The sequence below is a fragment of the Brassica napus genome, chromosome C7 (assembly GCF_020379485.1).
Source record: "Brassica napus cultivar Da-Ae chromosome C7, Da-Ae, whole genome shotgun sequence".
Taxonomy (NCBI): domain Eukaryota; kingdom Viridiplantae; phylum Streptophyta; class Magnoliopsida; order Brassicales; family Brassicaceae; genus Brassica; species Brassica napus.
The window spans coordinates 15,986,826-16,005,326 of NC_063450.1; the positions used below are offsets into that span (position 1 = coordinate 15,986,826).

At 39.3% G+C, this 18,501-nt stretch overlaps 2 protein-coding genes across 7 annotated transcripts; one reads left to right on the forward strand and one right to left on the reverse strand.

Annotated features, from left to right (window-relative positions):
- The first annotated feature begins 1,500 nt into the window (after positions 1-1,500).
- On the forward strand, positions 1,501-14,761 carry LOC106382126. Of its 6 annotated transcripts, none has more exons than XR_007325755.1 (3): positions 1,501-13,427; positions 13,783-13,892; positions 14,267-14,761. XR_007325755.1 is itself a non-coding variant. In XM_013822093.3 (3 exons), exons 1-3 carry the CDS (start codon positions 13,264-13,266, stop codon positions 14,347-14,349), a joined length of 318 nt encoding a protein of 105 aa, XP_013677547.1. In that variant the 5' UTR covers positions 13,130-13,263; the 3' UTR covers positions 14,350-14,761. The 6 variants fall into 6 exon arrangements, 3 of the variants coding, with proteins under 3 accessions (XP_013677546.2, XP_013677547.1, XP_013677545.1); XR_007325756.1 differs by having other exon boundaries at positions 13,783-13,853; XM_013822093.3 differs by having other exon boundaries at positions 13,130-13,427; positions 13,783-13,853.
- Positions 14,762-15,237: 476 nt separating this feature from the next.
- LOC106355046 (heat shock 70 kDa protein BIP2) lies at positions 15,238-18,060 on the reverse strand. Its single transcript, XM_048761862.1, has 5 exons — positions 17,835-18,060; positions 17,457-17,724; positions 17,152-17,366; positions 16,096-17,056; positions 15,238-16,019 (listed from the first exon to the last, which is right to left on the reverse strand). The coding sequence occupies exons 1-5, from the start codon at positions 17,887-17,889 to the stop codon at positions 15,512-15,514; spliced, it is 2,007 nt and encodes a 668-aa protein (XP_048617819.1). The 5' UTR covers positions 17,890-18,060; the 3' UTR covers positions 15,238-15,511.
- Between the last annotated feature and the right edge of the window lie 441 nt (positions 18,061-18,501).

Genomic DNA, 18,501 nt, shown 5'->3' on the forward strand with positions numbered 1-18,501 from the left:
TATGGACAAGCTAATCTCCCATGTGTAGTCCATCCAGACAACATCCCATAAGCAGGAAAATCACTTATGGTCCACAAAAGCATCGCTCGCATCGTAAAATTCGTCTTCGTTGAACAGTCATACGTCTTCACCCCTGTTGACCACAAATCCTTCAACTCTTTTATCAGTGGTTGTAGGAAAACATCCAGGGACCTTTTTGGATGGTTCGGACCAGATATTAATATGGTCAAGAATAGCAACTCTCGTTGCATGCACATCTCCGGTGGCAGGTTGTATGGTGTAAGAAAGACTGGCCACAATGAATATTGTCTCCCTGACATTCCGAACGGACTAAATCCATCTGTGCATAGTCCGAGATACACATTCCGGCTATTGCTAGCGAAATCCGGATGTACTTTGTTGAAATGTTTCCAGGCTCTTGCATCTGATGGATGAGTCATCTCACCATTCGTCTGAGTATGCTCGGCATGCCATCTCATCTTTCCAGCAGTCTGCTCTGATTGATACAATCTTTTCAATCTGTCTGTAATTGGTAGGTACCACATCCTTTGGTACGGTACCCTATTACGTCTCCGTCCTTGCGGCTTGAATCGTGGCTTCTTGCAGAATCGACATTCTTCTAGCTTCTCATCATCTCCTCAATAGATCATGCACTTGTCGATGCAAACATCTATCATCTCCGAAGGCAACCCAAGACTATAAACCAGTTTCTGAATCTCATAATAAGAATCAGCAGACACATTGTCTTCCGGCAAATATTCTTTAAACAAGTCCGCCCATTCGTTCATGCAACTTTCAGGTAGATTGTGATCAGTTTTAATATTCATCATTCTAGCAGCTAACGACAATTTAGAGAGACCTTCTCTACAACCACTGTAAAGTGGTTGATTCGCCGCGTTTAACATTTCGTAAAACCTTTTTGCATCTATATTAGGTTCTTCATCTTCATCATGAGCTACGAATGCATTAGCTACTATATCATGAACCCTATCATAATCTACCATCTCCTCCTGATGGTAACTATGTTCATTATGCAAATGATGATCAACCGGTTCTCTTTCCTGAAAATTGCTATTACTACTACTAGCTTCATTCTGATCATAATTAAAAAATTCTTCATGTTGAAACCAAATATAGTAATTTGGCGTGAAACCTCTATTTATTAAATGCTTCCAAACATTTTCACAGTTTGCCAGTTTCGAATTGTTGCATTTCCGACAAGGACATAACATCTTACCACTTTCTTGGGCGAGCGGTGTTGAATCTTCTTGATGCATAAATGTCTCCAGGCCCGCAAGGTATTCTTTCGTCACTCTCCCGTTAGCATCTCTATGCATATACATCCACTTCTGCAACTCGTAAATAGTCCCGGAGCCAGCCATTTTTTTTCTTTCACGTTGTTTGTTGTTGGTGTGTTTAAAATGATGTTCAAACATCCATATTTATAGGAAATTTCGAATCTGGTAGTTGTAATTTTTCTATGAATTTACGACGAAAATTAATTAGGTGGCAAAAAAAAAACGTGTAACACCTACAAAGTTGGTGGATTCAAAATTTCTTCGCTAAATACACGTAAATTATATCTTCGTAAATAGCACGCGAAGTTTACGTCGTATTTACGAGGAAATAGTATTTCCTCGTAAAAGACACGTCAAATTACATCGACTTTACGACGAAACGCTTTTGTCGTTACTTTACGAGGAAATAACGATGAAATTAGTTTTCCACGTAAGTTTCTCGTAAAATCGACGTAAATTTACGAAGATTTTTTTTTCTCGTTAACTTTCCTCTTTAAGCATGTGTTTTTTTGTAGTGCATCAGTCCTGTCATAAAAAGACACTTCACAATTTTGCTGGAAAATACGAAGTCTCAACCACATCAGACCTGCCAAAATAAAAGTCACTGAAGCCCCGCTGGAAAAATACGAAGCTACAACCACAGCAGACCCGCCAAAATTGTGGCTATATGTTTTTTGCTCTGTTTTTTATTTATTTTATAATTGTATCCATATTTTTTTGCTCTATTTATTTATTTTATGATTGTGGTTAAATATTCTTTGCTCTACTTCTATTTTGAGATTTAAAGTGTGAATTATATATATATATATATATATTTAAATTTATAGAATTATATATATATGTTGTATCTGTAAACTTTTAGTTTTGCAGTTTCTTGTCCTGGATTATGTCCATGTATCCCTAGGTGCAACGTAGACGCCAATAGAATACGGCCCGATGATCCCCTTTAGCCTAAGGAAAATACACCAAAAAGGAATACACCATCAAGAAAGAAAAGATATCACAAAAATAAACGACACAAATACTCTATGCATACCCGCATGTGTTTTCAAGAAAATGTTTGTGTCGTAGAAGCAATCATGGAGAGTCAAGAAAGAATATATGGATATGATCCTTTTCCTTGGTACATTTACATCTGCGTCCGTTATGTTTTTCTCAGGGAAAATTTATGAGTTAGATACTTAGATGCAGGAACTGATCACAAGGAGTTTTGACTGGAGGATGGCCATTAGCTGTGTGGAAAAATGCAGAAAGGTAATAGTTGAAACAACTGGCCTGCTTGATTCAGTGCTATTACTAAGTCTATAGATTTGAGGTCCTCTTTTTATCAGCCTGGTATCTCTGAAAGTGAGATAGCTGATGCAGTGCAAAAGCCATTAGTACGTGGGTAATGGTGCTAATGCGAAGGAGACACCACAATAGTACTGAAGAAAGTAAACCGAGAGACAAAACACTACAAGCAAACACTTATGCTCTATTAGAAACTCTTTTAAACAATCTATTACAAGATCTGCTTAATTCAACTTTTACACGTCTAGTGTTAACACCCTAACACACGCTACCGAAAAATTCTTAAGCTACACGACTTATGTCTCTCTTCCGTCAAGTACTTCAGCAACTACTTTGGCACGACCAAGACCACACTAAAGAGCTTTTCTCTCTCAATAAAATCAGCCTCTGTGTATGTGTCTATGCCGACGACCCTCAGAGCTATTTTATCATTAACTCCACGTTCTTCAATGCCTATTTTCCAAGATACTCCATTGCTCTTCAAGTATCCACGACTCCTGCTCAGCATCTTGACTCCACATGGTCTTCACCACTCAACATATCGTCTGCGTCAGCAACTACTTCAGGGCAGACATCTTGCATCTTCAATCTCCCCCCTTTTAGCTTTGTGTGCCGATCAAGCACAACATGTTTCTGGTTCAATAACCACATTCCTCACCTGGAAAGTTCCACACCAAATGTACTTTCTCCCCCACGATATGTGCACTTCACCATGCTTTTCTCCCCCATGAGATATGCATTCTTTGGAGGAACGTCACCATTCTCCCCCTGCTTGATTGCATACTAAGCTAAAATATATGCTTAGATGTCAAGACTTACAGAAACACCCATCTGCTTCATCATGCGTAATCATGATACAGCCCCTGCTGCAGCGGAATAGATGACAAGTCATGCATCATGATCTGACGCACCTGTTGAACTACCCTTCGACCAGCTTTTGTTGAGGACCTGGCTTCCTTCATGTGTCGTCTTCTTGACCATGAGCCTCTCCTCATCTACACCGAGTGCACTATGCACTCGTTGCTATTGTCTTTGAGTGAATTCACTATCACCCTCCTGATGATCACCTCGCATCACTTCATGACGCACTTTGATCTCTTTCCCCTCTGTACCACAAACAACTCTGTGTCCTAGCTCCAGACTTGATGCTTCATGAACCTTAAGATCACGCCTACCAGAGATGCATCCTTCTTCTGATGTCTCATCCTTGATCTCATCAAGTAAGCCACTCTTGGCTAAGAACACCTCTTCAACCCTCTTGGGTTTAATGACCGTCTTGTTCACCTTCTTGGCCATATTTCTGCTCTTCTCACGAGCAAAACACTCCATCTTCTTGTGTCCAACCTTCCCAAAGAACCAACAGCACATCCGATGTTGCTTCTTGTTTGCCTGACACAGTTGTTGATGCACCGACCGGTCTCCTACCTTGTACCAGATGCACAACCATGCTTCAGAACCTCCTGTCTGACCTTCATGTTGGTGCACTAATGTACAACCTTCGGCTTGTCATAGCTACGCGCTGTAAAACTTCTTGCCGTACTCTTTGTCACACGTCCCGACATACTTCCTGACAAGCTTCTTTGGCCCCACTTTTTTATGTTCCCCTTTGATCAACCAACTTGAAACAATTACGTCGAACATGTCCTTGAACTCCACAAGAGTAACATGTTTGACCATGAGTCCTCATATCATATATTCTCTCAATCTGATGCTTTTCCCTCAATAGCCTGAAACACTTTGGCTTAATATGCCCAACAACTCCACAATGATGACACACTGGTATGAAGGATCGCTTAGATACACTATTTACCTCTGGAATTTTCCTTGTAGCAGACGATGAAGCAGTTCTCGTTGCAGTTGCAGTCTTCACTGCACTCTTTCCATATGAAGTAGTCCTTGCATACATCTTAACTACTGGCTTCATTGCAGACATGGATACACTCTCTGTTTTTCCTTTTTGTGTTTCACCAGGTTTAACACGAGCTTTTCTTGTGCCTTGTTTCTTCTTTCTCTACTTGCAAGTCCTTATGTAGAACTTCAATAAGTGCTTCAAGACGTCTATGCTCTTTTACTAGCACCATATTCTCCTTTCCATGCTTTACTAACGTTCCACACACTTGTTTGTAGCACTCCTCGAGACCATCATCTAGTCCTTCATCATATTTTCCCTCCTTTGATTCAGATTCTGATTCAGATGATGTACTTGCTTCATCTTTGTGTGCACCAAAAGCAACTAGGTTGAACACTTCGTCTTTTTCTGATTTATTACCATCTGTCCTTATTAAGGATTTCTCTTTCTTCTGCATCTCATCGTGTCCAATTTCTCTCCACCTAAAAGCCTTTGAATCTTCTTCTCTTAGCCATAGGACACTCCCTTTTGAAATTTCCATATCCTCTGCATTTTTAACATTGCACATCTTTATTACCACATGGCTCGCCAGCTTCTTGCCTTTGTTTGCTCACATCAACTTTCTCATGACCTTGCCACTGTATCACTTCCCGTAGTACTTGGTGAAGCACACAAATCATCTTAACCATCTCATCTTCATTCTCTGATTTTTGACTTGTCTTTTCAGAAATTGTCAGGTTGACTTCAGTATGATTAACCACGCCATCAAGCTCCATCTCATGAGCTTTTAACATACCCACAACTTCGTGAAAGCTGAATTTATCTATGTCAAGAGACACAAACATTTATGCCTTATAAGCTGTAAATCTTTCTGGCAGACACCTTAAAACTTCTTCACCAATTTCTTATCCTTGTAGTCCACGCCCAGAACACGAGCCTCTTGTGCTAACGCACTGAGTTGAGAACTAAAATCTGATAAAGATTCATGTTCTTCCATCTTCAAGTTCTCAAATTTTGATTTGAAAAAATTCATCCTTGAACTCTTAACCTTCTCAGTTCCTTCAAAGTGTAATTGCACAATATCCCACGCCTCTTTTGCATTCTTGCATCCTTGAATCAGATCGACTTGCTTCTTTTTGACTGATGTAAAAATACCACATAAAGCTTTTGCATTATACCTTGACATCTCCTTCTCACGCTTTGTCCATTTAGCCAATGGTTTGTTGACCACAACACCATCTTTATCTATTGTCTTGGGAACTTCATAGCCATCTTCCACTGATGCCCAAACATCCATATCAACACTTTGTAAGCTTGCCTTCATCTTCACTTTCCAATGCCCATATTGTTCAGGATCAAGCATAAATTTAGCCACCATGCTTCCTGCTGTACTCTGTTTTCCCTTCTTTCCTCTTGCCTTCGGGATCTTCACCAGTGACTTAGGTGATCCGCTCTGATACCAATTGTTAATGCAAATGAGACACCACAATAGTACTGCATAAAGTAAACCGAGAGACAAACACTACAAGTAAACACTTATGCTTTATTAGAATCACTTTTAAACAATCTATCACAAGATCCGCTTAATTCAGCTTTTACACATCTAGTGTTAACATCCAAACACACGCTACTGAAAGATTCCTAAGCTACACCGCTTATGTCTCTCTTCCGTCAAGTACTTCATCAACTGCTTCGGCACGACCAAGACCACACTCAAGAGCTTTTTCCTCTCAATAAAATTAGCCTCTGTGTCTGTGACTATGCCGACAACCCTCAAAGCTATTTTATCATTAACTCCACGTTCTTCAATGCATTTTTTTCCAAGATACTCCATTGCTCTCCAAGTCTCCACGACTCCAGTTCAGCATCTTGACTCCACATAGTCTTCACCACTCAACATATCATCTGCGTCAGCGACTACTTCAGGGCAGACATCTTGCATCTTCAAATGGAACTTTCATACTTTCTTGCTTTTCTTTGCTACCACTTTGGTGGGGATTTAAAGATATGGAGGCATCTTTTCAGCCGTTATAAGCTAGGTTTTTGATACTAGGATATCTTTCCTTCTTGGTTCTCATTTTTAGTTAAAAAAACAATACTTGAAACAATATTTGTGTTCTCTCATTGGTGGTTGAGTTATACCCAGTTATTGACTCATTCGTTCTTTCTTTTCACAGAAATAAGGTTGGGCGAATCACCTGACCAAGCGAAAACCAAGAGCTACAAATAGTTTAAGTTGTCTTGGGAACATATCAAGGATTCTTGATCATTTCTTTTTCTGATACACTTGTTTCATATTGAAGCTAGCTCAAGTATTAACTCCATCAACAGCAAAGGGCCTGATGCCGGTTATCTTAAAAGAGGTTTGTTATTTTTCCTTGAAGCTTACACTTTCCTTAGCAATCTTCCTTCCAGCAGTGAGGATTTTGGGATAAGAATATTAACATTAGATGTTTTGTTTTATTTGCAAGAGATTCCCTTGCAATATATTTGATATCCTCTGAATTCTTAAGAGTATCAATCCTGGTTCCCTTTTTTACAATGATTATAGTGTCCATCCGAGGAGCCGCAGTCATTGTTGCTGCATACCCCTTTTTTTGTTTTTTTTTTAATTGACAATGGATTGTGTTATGTTTGTTAAGTATGCCGGAGAAAATGATAGCTCATTTATGGGGAAAATGGGCATTTAATTCCCAAAGTATTTGAAATAGGCAGTTTTAATACTCAAGTATTGCTTGCGCATATTTATTCCTCAACTAATAGTTGACTGCGCAAAATTGGGAACAAAATAGTCAACGGTTAACTGATGAACGGAAAATAACGGTTTCCGTCAACTTTTTAACGGTAGAATATTCTAATCATGATTTTGCGCAGTCAATGATTAATTGGGGAATAAATATGCGCATATAATACTTGAATATTTAATTTTCCGATTGAAAATACTTGAGGAATTAAAAACTCATTTTTTTCTTTATATTTCGTATAAGATTGAAAGTCACTAACATCAATCCCTTTAAAAAAACACATAAGTAAAAATATTTTCAAGTTAAATAAAATCATTATACGAGATATTTACCTTTAGAAATAGATTGTTGATTTTTTACAATGACATATAAAATAATACAAAATAATTACAGTTACATCGTATTGTTGATGTACTTCATGTTTAAATCACTTTAGATGATTTTTAAAATAATTCATAGTTAGAAAGGTTCATAATTTGAAATAATATACAAGATATTTAATCCCGGAAAAAGATTTATTTAGTTTATAAAAGCATAAAAAAAAACATAAGATAATTACATTTGCATTGTATTGGTGATATACAATATATGAATGCGTAAAGTACATATAATTATATATGATCATCTAAAGTAGAGATCCAATGTACAACATATAATTGTCTAATAGATAAAACTCTCGTATATTGGTTATATCTAACTTGAGAATATTTCAAATTATGATTTTCTAAAAAAAAAAGAGTGTGGTTTTTAATTCCTTAAGTATTTTTAATCGGCAAATTAAATACTCAAGTATTATATGCGCATATTTGTTCTCCAACTAATCATTGACTGCGCAAAATCATGATTAAAATATTCTACCGTTAAAAAGTTGACGGAAACCGTTATTTTTTCGTTCATCAGTTAACAGTTGACTATTTTGTTCTCAATTTTGCGCAGTCAACTATTAGTTGGGGAATAAGTATGCGCAAGCAATACTTGAGTATTAAAACTGCCGATTTCAAATACTTCGGGAATTAAATGCTCATTTTCCCCTCATTTATGCGCTATATTAGTTTTGATATAATTAATTAATTATGCATTAATGTGAATTTTGCTTTTGAATTTTTACTATATGTCAAAATGTTCAAATGTGTATGGTTTTGCCTTGAGGTTTTGGGCGATGCATTCCTTTTTTTTTAAAGGCTGGATAATTATACTATGCATTTTTTTTTTAAAGCCTAATTCCCAGACTTGCGTTATGATCGATAGAATCCTCGTTTATCACTGATTGTTTTAAGAATTCTGGAAAACAAACTTTCATAATGTCTACCTCAAACCCTACATCTATTGATTCTCAGTTCGCAATTTCCACTTTCTCTAGAAGTAAAACTCGTTCTTCCTCTTCAAAAATAGATTCCCTATACGAAATCGAGTATGTTCCGGGCGATCAACTTCCCGAAACAACCCTTTCCCTAGTAAACCCATATGAATATTCTACAAAAACGCCTAGCGCCTTTTCCGTTAAAGGCATTCGCGATCTCATAAAACCTTCATCAAGTCGTAAGGTCATGGAATATGTCCAGTCCAGCAAGTTCTCATCTTGCCAAGTCCCAGCTACAGAAGAAGAGCAATTTATTTCTCTGAACATCCCGGAGAACCTACCTAGATTATGGCAGCAACAAGGCTATACTCACCTTCACTTTGGCGTAGTAAGAATTGGTTTAACCTTACATGCGAGAAAAGGTCTACCAGTTATTGCTCGAATAGCTTTGATCGACTCTCGATTGAAATCTTACCAGCAAGCGTGCATTAGAACGGTTCAAACAACATTAAATGCAGGAACAGTATTCATAACACTGTTTCCAAACTTTAATGTTTCATTGCAAGACCCAAATCTCTTAAAGACAATCAAGGTTCAGCTTCAACTAATCGGAGCACCTATGCAAGAAAAAAGTGTGGCGGCTACCTTGCAACACCAAATCATCTACCGAATTCAAGACCACGCACTTGATCTTGTACTACCCTCATCAGACGAAGCGCTATATCTCGAAGTCACATCTGCGTCCCAGGCACCAAACTCGATACAAATCCCTCGACAAATTTCTTGTGAAGAACTGTTGCGCCGGCTACCAGAGTCATGGATAACGAGTTACGAGAAGCTTCATCAAGCTACCCAGTCGCCTATACAATCATCCGAAGTCAGCTTTCACTCTCGGAATGATGGAGCAACCGAGATCAAATTCGAGAACCCCGATCATCGTCTTTTCGAAGGCAGCTGTTCACTCAATTCGCGATACAAATCGATGAACGAAGCTTCTACGGCCCAGCGAAAGAACAAAATCCTAACCAAGTTCTTTTGAAAAAGATGGAACTGTAATCTATCCTTTCAAAGACAAAGACGAACATTGCTACTTTGATGTTTGTTCATGTGCTGCTTGTAATGAAGCAAGCTACGAATCTGATGAAGATATTCGCATACGTCGAAGAAAAGAGAAAGACCCGCTCTACAAAAGATATCTCGAGGGAGACACTTCTGTCGGTCCGCTCGGCGAAGGAAAATACAACTTTATAGTCCAATACTCTGACAAAAAGGAAGAACCAAGACAGCAGATCATGATGATCAATCCCGACGAGTTCCCACCGCAAGAAGATTTTTTAAAGAACAACATCTCACATTGCCCGAAGATTCTTTCTCAAGCTGTAGACTCTTCTGGTCCCAACCAGTTAAGTCAAGCGGAAAAAGTCCTCAACTGGCAAACAGAGAATTCACTTGCGCAAAATCAACTTTTATCAATAATAAATCATAAAGTTGATCAATTGGCAGAAGGATATAATAGCAGATTACTCAGCCTCCAAAATTCAATCACTGAGATACATGGACGACTGAGCAGTCTCCATCAAGAAATGATGACTATGGCAAAACATATGATGGCAAACACGACTCAATTTCACAACAAAAAAGCAGAGATGACTAGTCTTAAAAGCCAATTACGAGATCTCAAAAAGTGCCTAGAAAGTATGATTCATAATCAGCAGCAAACTAATACATACTTTGATCCCCTCGGAGGCACATCTTCAGGCATGCCAATGTATCAAGGATCCTACTCTCCCGGCTTCCTCTTTGGTCATCAGGCTCAAAAGACAACATCTCCATTTCCAAACTTTCTATCCTCCGATGAAGTCTGTACATCTCGTTATGGATCGACTTCAACCAACTATCATCCCAAGACAACTCGTTCAAAGCCCCGGCGTCAAAAGGAATCTGAATTTCAAGTCAACCCCAGTAAGAAACCGACTCTTACATCTTCCTCTAGTCACGAATCAGTTGAAGACAGCAAAAGGAAAGGAAAATACATTGGAATAATTGAATTTTCGATGTCCAGCCTACTCGATAACCTCAGCAAGCTTCCAGCGTCGCCTGATCAAAAGGATCAACAACTCTCATCTTCTCAACAACCCTCATCTTCTCGACAGATCACAAAAATCAGTCACTACTCAGATATAAGTTCCAGTGACTACGAAACCGAATCAAACGAAGGATCCCTACCAAGACAATTCGCGATCGGAGAAGGATCAAGCACTCCAAAAAAGGAACCAGATATCAATGAAGTATATTCCAGTGATGAAGAAATGAACTATGTGCCTCCTAGACATGAGATTCCAACTAAGCAATTTTCTTCAAAGATTATGGTGTTCACATTCGATGATATCCCATTTGAAAAATGGAATGATCGTCTCGACGAGTTTCATGCATGGATGAATTCTGAAGCTATCACATCCCCTTTACAAATGGTGATTCAGCAATTCACTGCGAGACTATCTGGAGCACTTAAAGAATGGTGGAATTCACTCGGCGAGTATAGACAACAGCAAGTATATCAAACAACAATACCATTGCTTCTTGGAGAAATTCATTGAGAATTCATTGGTACGCCCACACACCAAAAAGAACAGCTACAAGAGGAATTCTTCTCAGCAAAGTGATGTTCGTTGAGAAAGAAAGATCTTGCAAAACACTTTGAAAGACAAACACGGAGATACTACGCACTAAATGGCCTTAACAATCCAAGCCTGAAGCACGTATACCTCTCCTCCATCGATGACTATCTTAGTCAGCAGACTAAGCTATACATCAGAGATCAAGGACAAACAATCGAAGAAGTTTCTATCGGACAAATACAGCAATATGTTTTTAGAACGCTGGACAAACTCTGCAAACAGAAGGAATTCTGGACGGAGTTCATGGATAGATCGAAGCAGCTATCAAAGATATGTTCCAGACCGGATCTATCAATCAAGTGTTCAAAGTCCAAGAAATCTTGTTCGTGTAGCCCGCAAGAGAGACGTCGAAAATTCAAAAAATGATTCTCTAAGTGCCCCGACAAATTCAGACGCAAGAGGTTCTTCCGAAAGAAACGGAGCTTCAAGAAATCGACGAAATACTTTCTATGCCGAAAAGAGGGACACTTCGCGAAAAACTGTCCAAACAAATCAGCCAAGAAGAAGCAATACTTGATCAACTCAATATCTGAAATCGCACCAGATATTGATTTCGAAGGCCACGATTTAGAATCGGTTCTATCTTATGATAGTGACGACAACGACGCTATTTGTGGTTACTCAGATTACGACAACTCTTCTGAGTCATCTCCCGACGAAGATGATGATTGTTGCTTCAAAATAATAAAAATGCCACGTCATGACGAAATACAGACTCCGCATTTACCAGTGACGATCTTCGACCCATCTTGTCAAGAAGACCCAGTTCACGCCATTGCATTCATTGATACCAGAGCCCATACAACGATTATAAATCCCAAGATTCTTTCTCCGTCAATGTGGCTACCTCATCAGCAAGAATTTCGTGTCGCAAACTCGGGTTCGCTGACTATAAAGCTCAAATCAAAACCAATCAAAATCAAACTTTTCCCCGGATGTCACATCACTACGGAAGTACTTGGCTCTACCGCACCTGGAAAAGATCTAATACTAGGATGGGATTCTTGGTATGTCTTCAAGAAAACATTCGATATCTCGATCGAACCACGCAGATTAAGATGGAAAAATCTCTTCAAAGCCTTCACGACAATTCCACGACTTTTCGCAATTGAAGGATTAGTCTCTCAATAGTTTACAAAGATCAAAGAAGAATTGATGGAAACATCATGTGCAGACCCTCATACAGAATTCCTCCAAAATGCAACAACCCACTATGGTTAAACTCGGAGTTCTTTGTTTCCTTGCCTTTCAAGGAAAACATACAAACCACCCCGACAAAAGCGAGTCATGCAGGAATGCCGCCAACCCTGCTGCAACAAGCGAATGAAGAATGCGACGAGCTAGTAAAACAAGGAGTAGTCTCTACAACCAACTCTCCCTGGGCATGCAAAGCTTTCTACGTTAATAATCGTGCGGAACAAGCAAGAAGGAAGCTCAGACTAGTCATCGACTATAAGCCACTGAATCAGTATCTACAGGACATCAAATTTCCGCTGCCAAACAAAAAAGCGCTTCTTCAACATCTTCAAGGGGCGACTATATTCTCCAAATTTGATCTTAAGTCAGGATTTTGGCAACTTGGTGTTTATCCTGAAGAAAGATACAAAACTGCATTATGCCTTCCTAATCGACATCCTCAGTGGAACGTCTTGCCTTTCGGCCTCAAGACCGCACCATCATTATTCCAGCAAGCGATGCTTCGTATATTCAAGCCTCTGCTCCACACAGCCTTGATTTATATCGATGTTGGGCTGGGCTATGACCATTTTTCGGGCCGCCCTATAAGATATATGCTTGACGGTACTCCTTGCATCATGCTGCAAAATTTTTGTAAACTTTTTTTTTCTTAATTCGGAGGGATGCATTTTTAAATCACTTTTTTTTTCTTTTGCAGTTTTTTGCCGGATATAAGAGGAATGTTGCAGAAAGCTTTTAGAGCATGTTTATTGGTGACTCTTGGGGTAATTACAATATAAAAGAAAAGAAAAAAAGAAATAAACACAAGAGGCGTCCCTTAATTAAGAGAACCAAGGGACAGCTCTTACTATGCACGTGTCGTTGCTTCCGTCTCTCTCTATCTCTCTCTCTGTTTCCGCTCGAGAAAATGAACCCCGCGGCGGAGGCGTGGCCGGTTACGGCGGCGATCGTCGGCATAGGGAGGGAGATGAGGTCGGCGACCAAGGATCGGAGTTTTGAGTCCATGATGTTGTTTTCAACTTCTTTGATTCTCGTTTCTTCAATGTCTTCGTCACTGCTGGTAGAAATAAGGTTAAAGTCTTCTCATTTTATTGTTCTGGGTCTGTTTAGGTTTTGGTGGGGTTTGTGATTGCTGTTTTGTCTGATTTTGGGGGTTGTCTGATTTTGGGGTTTGTGATTGCTGTTTTGGGATGTTGTCGATTCACTTGTCCGAAAAATTGAAACTTTGCTTGATGGGTTCCTTCTATACACATTGCTGATTGTGATAAGCTTTTTAGTGTTGGAGATTGTGTGAAAGTTTATGGCTTTATCTGTGTTAAGACTAGCTTGAGTTTATGGTTTCATTATCTAATAAACTTGATTGCTCTATCTTGGTTAAGTCATGGATCGCATATATTGCCATTGGTGTGTCTCTCTTATGATGTAGATTACGCTGTACAATTGTCTTGAAGATGATGCCATATCTGCATTGCAATCCTATTCTGATGAGGACTGATTGTAAGTTTCAGCAAGAAGAGTTGACCACGCTTCTCCAGCGTACACATCTCTTTTCTGTTTTCTCATTATTTTGATGCTATTGTGTCTGGTCAGAACATCTGTAGTTTACAGAATTTTGTTTTTTACTTCAATTGTCCTCATGTAATTCTTATCATCCATGTTTCAATTATTAAGTCAAGCATTAGTGTCTTTTTCTTTTGCTTTCAAAAGCTGATTTTCTCGTGTTGGATTATTTCTTTTTAGAAGTATCTTAAAGACTGTAACTTGTTTTCAAACTGGTTACCTGAAGAACACAGAACTTTATCATCTCTTTCTTGTGGCTACGTTGATAAATATATATTTTCTTAGTAGTTTATGTGGTGTCTCTTTTGGTAAACATCTAAAATTTAATTAGATTGGTAAAATATTTGCAGGTTATGGGTGCTCCTCGTCGTGGTGCTTATTCTTTCCAAGGAGCTGGTCGGACATCTGGAGCAGGAACTTCCTCACCTCCTGAAAATGGAACATCTCTTCCTCCTCGAACTGGAGCCTCTCTGCCTCCTCGAACTCTCTGCCTCATGGAACGGGAGCCTCCTTGCCTCCTGGAGCCACTGGACAAGCTAATTCTTTTGAAGAAGTGTATTCTCATACTAGCTTAGCTGAGCTAAAGAACGCTTCTGGAAGGCGTAACGTGCCACACTTGCATCCTCGAACTGGAGCCTCTCTGCCTCCTCGAACTGGAGCCTCTCTTCTTGTTGTCTTGTTTTCTTCTATCACAGACATTGGTTAGCACATGTATATTGTATTGTTGTGGTCACGTTGAAAATGTTTCATGATCAAGAAATGAAAGACCTTTATAATGATTGTATGATCGTGTATTCACAAACTTGTATAAATAATATCTTGTAATGAAAGTGTATTCACAAGCCTTTGTTTTTTCTTCTCATATTCTCCCTTTTTTTCTCTCTCTCATGTTTTTCCTTCTCATGTTCGAAATATTTTTCTAAATCTAAAACAATTTCTATCTTGTAAACAACTTTTATAAACAATTTTCATCTCATCTTTTTCTCACAACAATTTCGAAGGATCAATTGATGATAAAATATATATTTAAAATGTTATTGTTTACAATTTTTTTTTAAGAAATAAATTTTATCTTTAATTAAATAATGTTTATGTTTTTTTAAAAAATCTATGTTTAAATGTTATGTTTGACTTTGTTTTATTTAATAAATAAATTTAATCTTTGTTTAAAATTTTATGGTTAAAAATAAATTTAATATTTTTTATTGGTAAAAACCTTTGTTAAGAAACTACCATTAAACCACTATAATTAAGTGTCTCTTAACCAAGTTTCTTATCTCACTTTTAAGAGTTGAAAATTCACTAAGAACTCTTAAATGGGTTTTACCAATAAACATGGTCTTAGTACTATTTTATTTTGAAGGTGGTTTCTACCAAACAGTGTCTAATGTCGGCTTTTCAAGCTCTGAGAAAGAAGTACATGACAAGGGTTCAGATGAACATAATAAAGAGAGCGCCCCCATTCCTATCCATAAAAAAAAAAAAAAAAAAAAAACCAAAAAAAAAAGAAAACAAAAGCGTTACATTCTTCTTTATCCCTCAAAATCTTCACCAAGAGGTCTCTCTAACAAATTAAGAATAAGAAAAGGCACAACTTAGAGCTCATCGTGAGACTCATCCTCCTCCTCGGTCGCTGATTCTCCTCCCGCACCTGGTGCACCACCTGTCCTCTGATACACGGCTGTGATGATTGGGTTACACACAGCCTCTACTTCCTTCAACTTCTCGTCATACTCTTCCTTCTCTGAGTTTTGGTTCTCGTCAAGCCACTCCAAGGCTTCTTTGGTCGCTGCTTCTATCTTCTCCTTCTCATCCGCCTCAAGTTTGTCTGCAAGCTTGTCCTTGTCGCTTACTTGGTTCTTCATGTTGTACACGTATGTCTCCAGGCTGTTCCTTGCGTCGATTCTCTCCTTCACCTTCTTGTCTTCCTCTGCAAACTCCTCTGCCTCCTTAACCATCCGGTCAATCTCTTCTTGGCTCAGTCGACCCTTCTCGTTTGTGATTGTGATCTTCTCTGATTTACCACTCGCCTTGTCTTCTGCTTTCACGTTCAGGATACCGTTGGCGTCCACTTCAAACGTGACCTCGATTTGAGGTGTTCCTCTGCCAAAACAAAACAAAACAAAGTGTGTTATGATTGATCAAGCAAAAGCATAAACAAAGAAAGATGATTACAAACCTTGGGGCCGGTGGGATTCCGGTGAGGTCGAACTTCCCGAGCAGCCTGCAGTCCTTGGTAAGACTTCGCTCACCTTCAAAGACCTGAATGGAGACGGTGGTCTGCTGGTCTTGGTACGTCGTGAAAACCTGAGACTTCTTTGTTGGAATGACTGTGTTTCTCGGGATCAGTTTCGTCATCACTCCTCCCACTGTCTCAATACCCAAAGTGAGTGGCGCAACGTCAAGAAGAAGGATATCTTTGGTCTCGTCACCGCCTTCTCCGCTCAAAATACCACCCTGGACAGCCGCACCATAAGCAACAGCTTCGTCAGGGTTCACACCCTTGTTCGGCTCTTTCCCTTCGAAGAAGTCCTTCAACAGCTGCTGAACCTTTGGGATCCTGGTGCTTCCACCAACAAGGACAATCTCATCGATCTGACTCTTCTGTAGACCAGCATCATCCATGGCCTTCTTCACTGGTCCCATTGTCTTCCTGAACAAGTCGTTGTTAAGCTCCTCGAAACGAGCTCTGGTGAGAGGCTCCGAGAAATCAAGACCATCAAAGAGAGACTCAATCTCCACACGGACTTGGTGCTGGCTACTAAGAGCTCTCTTGGCCCTCTCACATTCCCTGCGGAGCTTACCAAGAGCCTTGTTGTCCTTGCTGATGTCCTTCTGGTGCTTCTTCTTGATCAACTTGATGAAGTAGTCCATGATCCTGTGGTCAAAGTCCTCACCTCCCAAGTGAGTGTCACCATTTGTGGAGAGAACCTCAAACACTCCGTTATCAATGGTCAAAACACTAACATCAAAGGTACCACCACCAAGGTCAAAGACAAGGATGTTCTTCTCACCACCCTTCTTGTCAAGACCATAGGCAATAGCAGCAGCAGTGGGCTCGTTGATGATTCTGGCAACATTGAGACCAGCAATAACACCAGCGTCCTTGGTAGCCTGCCTCTGGGCATCGTTGAAGTAAGCTGCACATAAAAATAAAAGAATCAATAAACAGTGTGTATATATTTATATATTAACAAGAAACGAGGAGGAATGAGAAACAAAAAAAAAAACAAACCAGGAACAGTGACAACAGCATCCTTGATTTTCTTGCCAAGGTAAGCTTCAGCAGTCTCCTTCATCTTAGTCAAGATCATGGCGCTCACCTCCTCAGGAGAGAAAACCTTGGTCTCACCATCCTTGATCTTCACTTGAATGTACGGCTTCCCATCCTTGTTCACAATCTGGTACGGCACAAGCTTCCTGTCCTTCTGAACCTCTTTGTCCTCGAATCTGCCACAAAAAAAAAAGCAAAAATTTAAGCAAACAGAAGAAAACTTGCAATGAACCAAAGCAAAAAAAAAGGGAACGCATTTTACTTACTTTCTGCCGATCAATCTCTTGACGTCAAATACGGTTCTCTCAGGATTAAGAGGAGCTTGGTTCTTAGCAGCCTCACCAATGAGCCTCTCGGAGTCGGTGAAAGCAACCCAGGAAGGAGTAATACGGTTGCCTTGGTCATTGGCAATGATTTCAACATGACCGTTCTTGTAAACACCAACGCAAGAGTAGGTGGTACCAAGATCTATCCCTATCACTGTTCCCAACTTCGTGGCCTCTTCTTTAGCCGTTGAAAACGCAAATAAACTTCCTGAGAAACATTCCAACCTCTCAATAATCAGTAAATGAATCTCTTAAGATCAAACATGAATGCAGATAGGCTATCGATTTGAACAAAACAAAAGAGAAGAAGATACTCACCGAAGAAGATGATCGCGAGCACAACCGTGCCGTTTGCTCCAAATGAGCGAGCCATATCGAATACTCTCTGCTTTTCTCTTTAGATCTCTCTCTTTTTCTCTTCTTCTTTCTTTGCTTGTTTCTTATTTAAAACAGAGCTTGGTTTTAATCCCCGTAGGCTAGGAAATGTAAACTTTACCAATGATCTTGCGGCGATCTACAAGAAGGAATGTAAACTTATGTCATTGCGATGATGTGGACCAATGATCTTGCGACGATCTACAGCATCAGCCAATCAGATCGGGGTCTTGCGTTGGAGTAATCCTGGCCGTTGGTTTCTTACTTCTTAAATCTAAATAATGGGCTTTCTTTCCTTTTTCGTTTAGGCCTAGGGCATTGAGTCTTCTTCTATTGCTCTCACGTCAAGCCCATCATTAACTAACGACCAATAAATTTCATTAATCAGCTTAGAATTTTTTTTAGACATTAATTTACCGCTTGTATTTGAATGTTTTTTTTTGGGACAAATTTAGTAAGTTTATTTTTAATGATTCTATGAAAAAAAGAGAGATCACTCTTTTTATCATATCTATATGCTTAATCGATTTATAATGATCGAAATTGAAAACTTGCTTGTATTTCAATGTTGTGGCAATATATAGGCCAAATAAGAAGATTATATACCCAA

What these genes read in the sequence shown, in the direction of transcription:
- LOC106382126 (XM_013822091.3), top strand. Translation starts at nt 13,264, where the DNA reads ATGAACCCCGCGGCGGAGGCGTGGCCGGTTACGGCGGCGATCGTCGGC. An exon ending in TCACTGCTGGTAGAAATAAG is followed by an intron (nt 13,428 to 13,782) that starts GTTAAAGTCTTC and finishes CTTATGATGTAG; the next exon opens with ATTACGCTGTACAATTGTCT. An exon ending in GTTGACCACGCTTCTCCAGC is followed by an intron (nt 13,893 to 14,266) that starts GTACACATCTCT and finishes AAATATTTGCAG; the next exon opens with GTTATGGGTGCTCCTCGTCG.
- LOC106355046 (XM_048761862.1), bottom strand. Translation starts at nt 17,889, where the DNA reads ATGGCTCGCTCATTTGGAGCAAACGGCACGGTTGTGCTCGCGATCATC. An exon ending in AAGAGATTGATCGGCAGAAA is followed by an intron (nt 17,367 to 17,456) that starts GTAAGTAAAATG and finishes TTTTTGTGGCAG; the next exon opens with ATTCGAGGACAAAGAGGTTC. An exon ending in GGAATCCCACCGGCCCCAAG is followed by an intron (nt 16,020 to 16,095) that starts GTTTGTAATCAT and finishes TTGTTTTGGCAG; the next exon opens with AGGAACACCTCAAATCGAGG.